This window comes from Panthera onca, chromosome E1 (genome assembly GCF_046562875.1).
Source record: "Panthera onca isolate mPanOnc1 chromosome E1, mPanOnc1 haplotype 2, whole genome shotgun sequence".
NCBI lineage: Eukaryota > Metazoa > Chordata > Mammalia > Carnivora > Felidae > Panthera > Panthera onca.
In genome coordinates, this window is record NC_138352.1 from 40,321,173 (window position 1) to 40,329,751 (window position 8,579).

Below are 8,579 nucleotides of genomic sequence, written 5' to 3' on the forward strand. Positions count from 1 at the left end.
TAAATTCTAGGTCTTTAATTCAAGGCAGGGCAGCTCCCAGAAGGTGTCTGGGGCTGAGCATTGGGACTGAGAGGGGGGCCTTGGCCTCTTCTTCAGATGGCCAGCTCATTTCTCCTCCAGGTCCTTGATGTAGTCCTGGACCCAGACGTCACTGGGGTTGGCACATATGGAATGGCCCTTTTTGGTGATGAAGCTATGGAGCGAAAGGGAGAAGGGTTACAGACTCAGGCATCAAGCAGTGAAGTGTGAGCCGGTCAGCCTCCCAGATTCCTCACCCATCTAGGCTGTTTCTCCTTTCTTTGTCAGAGGCAGCTCAAGACCAGTCTCCTGAGACATGCTCTCCACCCCCTCAGGGCCCCTGGACCCATCTCCATGCTTCTCCTGCCCCTGGAAGTGCCCTCCTGCCTTCCCTTCCCCTCCCCTGATGCCTCCCCATGCATGGGCTCAGCTTTCTCCTGGTTCCCCACAGGCTCAGCCAGGCCAGAAAGCCCCCAGGTTTCCCCTCTGCTGCCTGTCACTGCACCTGAGAGGTGCTTTGGGGAGTCCCCACTCCAGTTCCTCCCTATCCCCCAGGGCTTGCAGGCTTCCTGTCCCCTGGTATATGGTGTGTGGGTGCCACCTACACCACTCCGGGCCTGGAGCACTGGCTGCTGGTCTCATAATAACCCGTGATCCGATGACGTGCGATTGCCTGGGCAATGTAGTTGAAGCAGCACTCGGCCGGGTGGTAAGGTCCTCCTGAGGAGAGAGCAGGGAGGGAAGTGGACACTGGGTTCTCTGCTAAAAGCCAGAGCTTCTGGCTGCTTCTGCACTATAGAGGGTGGAAGAGGGAAAGGAGGAGGAGGTGGCCTCACAGAATTTGGAGGGAGGGTTGTGCAGACACTCGGTCCTCCGGCTCCTCTCTCCCTCCTCCTGCATCCACAATCACCCTCTTTCCTGTTCTTCAACCTCTCCTAGAAAGACTGGCTGATGACCTTCAACTCCAGATTGAAGATTAGCAAAGCCCAAATCTTCTCAGTGAGTACACACCATCCCTGTGGGGCAGGCTCGCACAGGTGTTCCAAAGAGGAGGGATATTCGGAAGAAATGCCAATAGAGACAGGGACACACGCCAGCTGGGAGTGCAGACCCAGCCCTTCCCAATCTGGGAGATTGGGAAAATGGGGTTTTGCCTGTGTCCCAATTAAACCCCTGTCCTGCAAAGAAGGAAGCCAACACCAAGGCCCAAGGACACCAAGGGAATCAGGATACCCAGGTCCCAACCTCTCTTGCCTTTGCTGGCCATATGCCCATGGTAACTTTGTCCCCCTCTCTGTTTCCTCCTCTGTCAATGAGCCTGTTGGACTGGATTGGTGGTTTTTACACTGAGTTTCTGGGGGTCTTGGGGCTTTGGGGACTATTTCAGAGGTACTGATGCATTTGGGAGTAGTTTTAGAGATAGTATCCCATTCAGCCCTTTTTTGCTGTGTCTGAGTAAGCTTTTGCTGGAAGAAAGGTTCCCTGGTCTAAAAAATGTTAGACATCACTGGATTAGGTGAACTTTTCAGTTACTTTCTGATTTCTAAAATTTCATGGCTCTTATAGCAGGTGCAAGAGAGTGACTGGAAATAATCCGTTCCTTCAAGCTTCAATTATGGAGGTAGCAGGAAGGTTACTTCAGAACGAGGGCCCTGGAGAAACAAGTAGGCACTGCAGTCATGGAGTGGAGTGTTGGGGGTGTGCATGTTATGTGCTCAGCCTGGACAGAACCCTGCGTGTGTTGGCAGTGGCCTCTGAGGTTGCAGAGGGGCAGCTGGATGCTTGGGTGGGAAGGGAACAGCTGGGTCTTTTATCCAGTTCCATTCCAGGTAGCATCCTCTGTCTCCAAAGAATGGAATAAGGGTCCACTGGTTCCTGAGACCAGTCTCAACCTATTCCTCTGAGATCCACACATCTTCTCAGAGAGGCAAGTCGAACTGTCCAGATTACCACTAATTTTAGACTGGCTTTATTTCAACAACCCCCTCTATTTCCTCCCAGTTTCTGAGAAGAAGCTGAGGTAAAGATGAAGGGTGAGGCATGGTTTTGGTTGTGTGTAAAGGCAGCTCATCCTAAGAAATAAGCTGGAAAAAGGTGACCGAGGTGAGACCCCCACTGTTGTGGTCGCCCTCAGCCCATACCTAAGCAAGGTCACACCTTTGTGTAGGGCTGACCCTGGAAGCCGGCAGCCCCAATCTCAGAGGGCAAGCAGACAAATGGCTCCTCTGTATCCCTGGGGATAATGTCCCCCAAATGAGGTGGGCTACTCTTACTTAATGGCAAAGAGAGATGAACTGAGGGAGTGGAGAGGCAGGTTCACTCCATGGCCTTGGCAGGAGGGGGGACTAGTCCCGGGAGGGTGAGGACAAAACCAATTTCAGAAGATCCCAGACCTCCTCCTTGTCTCTCCAGCAACTTTACTCCTGCTTCTTTCCTCACAGGGGCCAGGATGGAAGGAACACAAGGTATTGCACTCACGTGAAGAGGATTTAGCCGTGGACACCAGGGCACCGGTGATGAGGAGGAGGAGGAAGAGGGAGATGGCAGCCATGGAGACTTTCATCCTCCTGGGTTGAGGGAGCTGCTGCAGGAGGAGAACTTGCCTGGTAGGGGCTTCTGAAGCTCCTGGGCTGAGGTGGTGGTGAGAAATGACCTTCAAGGCAAAGTATTTCTTAAAATAAGGGAACCAAGATTACAAAGGGAAGTAGGAAGCAGTGATGCCTCAGCAATTTCATATCCTGAACATTTGTTGAGGGTGGAGTGAGGGAAGCATGGAGAGCCAAGATTTCAGGGAGGAAATTGCCTTCTATTCCCAGTGGCAATACATTTAACTCCTTTGATATAAGCCCTTCCTTTGATATAGGCTACAGCAAAGGGCCTGGGGGTACTGTTGCGCACTTAGTTCAAGATCTAAAGGCTGGGATGTGGCCTGTGACCATTTGGGGAGGTTCAGAATCTGTTTGTCTGGAGATCAGAGGTGATTTAGGGTACCAGGATGAGGTCAGGAGCTCCCCATGTCCAGTCTCACTCATCTGGACTAGGAACTCCTCACTTAAACATTTAACCAGAACCTCCAGCTCCCAGACTCATTGCTACCCTCTCACCGTACCCTGGGGTGAGGAAACACTGTGATGCTCAGTAGATAATTTATTTAACAAACATTACATAACAGCTACACACACCAGCCACTGTCCCAAATGTTTTATGAATAATAGCCCATTTTATCTTAAATAAGCAATGGAGGAAACTGAGGCACAGAGAGCATAAGTAACTTGCCCAAGCTTTGACAGTTGATAAGTGGAATCTGGGTTCAGACCCAGGTAGTCTGGTTCCCAAGTCTGTGTTCTTAACCACTATGCTGTGGAGAAACCTGGGGACCCCAACTGAGCTGTCTCTGAAAGTGATCTGGCTTTTCTACAAAGCCTCTAGTCTTAGCTCTTTCTGATCTCGGGTGTATCCCTTTAGGACCTTCTCCTGGCTTCTGACTTTTGTCACAGAGAAGCTTGATGAATACCTAGAAAATGCTGTGTTCAGGGATGGCCAGTAGGCTTCACTGATTAGCAGTGGGCTGGAGTTCTGCGTTGCATAGTATTCCAAGGCCGTGTCCACACACCTCAGAAGAAGTGCTGTGACTAACACATGCAGCTCACGTGCTATGTATTTGCCATCCTTAGATTGGTCTAAACTGGCCATTTACTGAGGAGGAATTCAGGCTCAAGAAAGGGCCAGGGACTTGCTCATATTTATAGGATGAGCGGGGTGCAGAATAGATCCACCTCTGCAGACTTAGTCCAATGGCCTTTACCATGTTCAGCTTAGGGGCCATTTTGCTTACTGTTGCATTTAGAAGGCTGTTTACATCTCTCCTTTCCTGGACTCATCAGGGCAGGGAACATCTGTTATTTATCTTTGCCCATTCATAAAGAGCCTAACACAATTTGTAAATACATGTTTTAGAAGAACCATGAATAAAGTACTTGAGCTGGTCTAAGTATGTGCATCTCACAGGAAATGGCTGAATTCTCATGCTGAGGTGCCAAGACAGCCATTTATTAGACATGTTCTGTATTTGTTATCATCAATTACAAAACTATTTAAACTCTTCAAATCAAACAATCTAAGGAAATAAGTTGTTTCTGGGGAGAATATGAGTTGGAAGGAAACAGTGTTTACTTTGTTTTCATGGCGACTTAGCCCACTTGCCAAGTTGTTGCTAGGAACCTTACAGGAAATCTCTTGATTTTTCAAGCAGTTATTAAGTTCCTACCTACATTAGTCTGTATATACTAATTGCTAATAAATAACCCCTAAATCTCAGGGGATTAATTAAATGAAGGTTTATTTCTTGCTCATGTCACAGTCCAATGTGTGTGAGCAGTGGAATGAGGGTGTGTGTGTTGGAGAAAGCTATTTCTATTTATGCATGTATTCAGGGACTAAGGCTTCTTCTGTCTGTAATTTCCCCAAGTTTCAACAATAGGTCTCTAATTTTGCTACCATAGTGGAAAGCAGAAGAATTGGGAGGTTTTTATGTAACAGTTGTGGGAATGATATAAATTGCTTTCACTTATACTCTATGGCCAGAATGAAGTCACCTGGCTCCAATTTAATGACAAAAGTATGGAAAAAATATATCGTCTGTGTGTCCAGGAGGACAGTGGGATGGGTTTCATGACTGCATCACTTCTTTGCCACAATATCAAATTCTAGGTACTGGGCTATACTTGCAGTGTGGGAATGAAGATGACCCTGACCTCAGAGGAGTCATAGCTTAAAGAGGGACTCAAAAAAGTAAATGAAAACTGAAATGCAGTGGGATGAATGTAACTTGGTAGCAACATAGAGGTCCTAAATGTTCTGTTGCCCACTGGTAAGTATGCAGTACCTGTTTAAAAAAATATTGAAAATAGTTCCCAAAGCAAGACATATACATTGATTTAAAAAATCAAATAATCCAGAAAGGTGTGTGGAACATAAATTCTCTGAGTTCTTGCTTGTCTGAAGAAGTCATTATTCATCCCTCATACTTGATTGATATTTTTTGCTGGGTATAGAATTCTACACTGAGAGTATGAGAATTTTTTCTGGAGTGGAACTTTATTTGTGGTGACCTGATTTTTCCTCTCTCTCTAGATTTTTTTTAGGTTAATAGTCTTTTTACTGGAAAAAAAAAGACTAGCATTTATAATTTGGAATGGACGTAAATTGAATTTCTTGAACAGCAGTGATGATGATTGTGCTGAAGTCTATAGCCACAGCCCACTTTGCTGGCTCCAAGTCATGGTTCAAAAGATTTCAAAAACAGAATCCAAAGGTGCTTCCCTGGTAAAGGTTTCTTTTAAAAATTTGTGTGAATGGTGACAGCCTGACACCCATTTTGCTCTAGCACAATGTGGTCAATACTAAAGCAACACATGCAGCATGTCACCAGGATGTGTTTCATCATCACCATGGGTCAGGGCCCATGGAAGTACAAGAGGGCCATCCTACTAAGTGGGGCTATGTCTAGACAGTTTAGCCTTCACCCATATTTCTGCACAGCATCCTGAAGTGAACCAATTTTAAATGTTTGTTTTCAGTGAACCAGCTATGACAATTTATACTAACATATTGAACTAGAACCTATTTGAATAGATTTATAAATTTTCCTTCCTTCCTTCCTTCCTTCCTTCCTTCCTTCCTTCCTCCCTTCCTCCCTCCCTCCCTCCCTCCCTCCCTCCCTCCCTCCCACTCTCCTCTCCCTTAACTTAGGCTTCCTGTTCAGCATGGAGCCCAATTCAGGGCTTGAACTCATGGCCCTAAGATCAGGACCTGAGCTGAGATCCAGAGTTGGATGCTTAATCGACTGAACCACCCAGACACCCTCATTTTTCATTTTTAACACAAATGCCTGACTCTGCTCAGTTGTCAAGCAGCATGTATGAAAAACTGGCCAACCCAATGTATTAATCATTAACAAATGGAACTGCAAGGGCTCCTCCAAGTACTTTCATATTGTTAAGGTAGTACAAGTATTTATATTGTAAAACTGATGGGTAGATTGATCTTCAAAGGACAGGACCACCAACCAATACATGCAGATTTTGTGTGTGTGGACAGAAGGTACCTTTGATATTCAGTTTTGCTGTATGGAAACAGAACAAATAAATTAATTTTTTGTTTTTGGCAAGAGGTAAGTAAAAGATTCATTTTCTTCTAGAGGGGGAAAAGAAGTTGAAAGTAGATCTTCATTTGTAGTCCTCATCTGTATAAATTATTTATTTATTTATATATTTTTAATGTTTATTCTTGAGAGAGAGTGCAAGTAGGGGAGGGGCAGAGAGGGGAACAGAGGATCAGATACTGGGTTCTGTGCTGAAAGCAGAGTCCAATGCAGAGCTTGAACCCACGAACTGTGAGATTGTGACCTGAGGCGAAGTTGGATGCTTAACCGACTGAGCCACCCAGGCACCCTTTTTATTTTTTTATTTTATAGAGAGGGTGCAAGTGGGGGAGAGAGGCAGAGGGAGAGAATCTTAAGCAGGCTCCATACTTAGCATGGAGCCCAACTCGGGGCTCAATCCCAAGACTCTGGGATCATGACCTGAGCCAAAAACAAAGTCAGATGCTCAACCAACTGAGCCGCCCAGGTGCCCTGTACAAAATCTTCATAGTTGTTTGTCCATCTCCATCAGTATCTGGCTCTCTGATCATTTCACTGAATTCTTCATCTGTTAGTGTTTCTCTTAAGTTTGTCATGACATGACATAGTTCTGCCACACTGCTGTAACTATTGGCATCCTTGTCAAAGACTCAGAATACCTCATGAATTTCTTCTTTACTGTATGTATCTTTCATTTCTAACCATCAGAGTAAAAAATCCTGGGAAGTCAAGGGTGCTGTTACCATCAGCATCCATCTCATTGATCATATCCTGAAATTTGGGTTCTGTTGGGCTCTGACCCAATGACCTCATAGTGTTTCTAAGTTCCTTTGTTGTGATGGTGCCATCACCGTCTTTGTCAAATAGGGAGAAAGCTTCCTTGAACTCAGCAATCTGTTCTTTGATCAGCTGATCAACCATGGTGAGAGCAGAGGGTGGAAGAGCAGAGGGAGCCAGGGTGGCTGCCCCAGTGCAGGGGCTCTGACAGCAGGGGACGCCCCACTGCTGCTGCTAAGGTGTGGTGTGCACTCAATACTGAGTAAACCGGCTGTGCCTGTGAGGCTGCCAGCACCACTGCCCCTCTCTCTAGGAGATTTTAGGATTTCTTATTTATCCTTTTTTAAAAAATTTTATTACTTTTTGGCACAAGAAGATGATCCAGGCTCATCTTATACTTTGCCCTAGCTCTGGGAACCTGCCATTTCTCCAGTGAACCCTGGATCCCATTAGTGAAGGATGGTTTTGAAAACCCAGGATCTGGGTGCTTACGGTGCTCATTGCTATGGGAAGGGCATTACTTTTAGGTCTGAGCTCTTAGTTGACAAACTAGGAAATATATTGAAGTATATATGTGTAAATGTGTGTATAAACTTGTATCTATTTCTATTATATCAATTTCACACATTTGTAGCAATTTCTACGTCATTGGTCTAGGTAAATGAAAAACCAAAAATTTATACCAATACATTCAATTCCAAGTCAACACACAGGGTTTATTTTAATCTTCCCTTTTTAAGTTTCTCTCCCTACTTTAGTAGTGAGAAATCTGGCTCCCATTAACCTCACTATGTTTACTTTGAACTGTCCCCTGTATGTAACAAATCTTCTGGCCATACTGGCTGTGTCTTTTGTCCTGGTCATATTGGCCTCAAGCATGTGGGTCATGCCCTCTGCCCCTGCCCTAGCTGAGTCCTCAGGTGAGCCCCCTAGTTCACACTAAGAGAATGAATACATGAAGAAAAAAAAAAAAGAGAGAGAAAAGGGAATGAGCTATATATTACTTCTAAAATTTACACTGTGGTTCTAAAAGTAAAATAGTAAAAATATAGATGTTTCCATTTGCTATTTTATGCCTTGATGATTTCTATGCAGCTTTATTAAGTTTTTTTCAACTTTTAAGCACATTTTTTCTAGCTGCTATGCACAACTCCTAAGGTTTTTACTTTAAAAAATTCAACATTGGCTGTCAGACTTTTTTTTTAGCCATGTTTAAACTTTCCCCAGTTGTATATTTCTTAAAAAAAATTTTTTTAGAGGCACCTGGGTGGCTCAGGCGGTTAAGTGTCTGACTTCAGCTCAGGTCATGATCTCGCAGCTTGTGAGTTCCAGCCCTGCATCAGGCTCTGTGCTGACAGCTCAGAGCCTGGAGCCTGCTTCAGATTCTGTGTCTCCTCCTCTCTCTGGCCCTCCCATGATCATGCTCTGTCTCTCTCTGTCTCTCAGTAATAAATAAATGTTAAAAAAATTAAAAAAAATTTACGTTTATTTATATTTTAGAGAGACAGAGCACCAGTGGCAGGTGGGGGGGGCAGAGCAAGAGGGAGACACAGAACCTGAAGCGGGCTCCAAGCTCTTAGCACAGAGCCTGATGTGGGGCTCGAACTCACAGACCGCAAGATCATGACCAGAGCCGAAGTTG

General features: G+C 45.2%; 1 protein-coding gene, 1 long non-coding RNA gene and 1 pseudogene across 2 annotated transcripts; 1 reads left to right on the plus strand and 2 right to left on the minus strand.

Annotated features, from left to right (window-relative positions):
* CCL14 (C-C motif chemokine ligand 14) lies at positions 1 to 2,650 on the minus strand. Its single transcript, XM_060646658.2, has 3 exons — positions 2,497 to 2,650; positions 624 to 738; positions 1 to 193 (listed from the first exon to the last, which is right to left on the minus strand). The coding sequence occupies exons 1-3, from the start codon at positions 2,579 to 2,581 to the stop codon at positions 106 to 108; spliced, it is 288 nt and encodes a 95-aa protein (XP_060502641.1). The 5' UTR covers positions 2,582 to 2,650; the 3' UTR covers positions 1 to 105.
* LOC132687979 (uncharacterized) lies at positions 732 to 2,667 on the plus strand. The gene is made up of 2 exons (XR_009614363.3): positions 732 to 1,017; positions 2,460 to 2,667. It is a non-coding gene; the product is annotated as an uncharacterized LOC132687979 (long non-coding RNA).
* A 2,031-nt stretch (positions 2,668 to 4,698) lies between these two features.
* Positions 4,699 to 8,369, minus strand: LOC132687974 (neo-calmodulin-like; annotated as a pseudogene).
* Between the last annotated feature and the right edge of the window lie 210 nt (positions 8,370 to 8,579).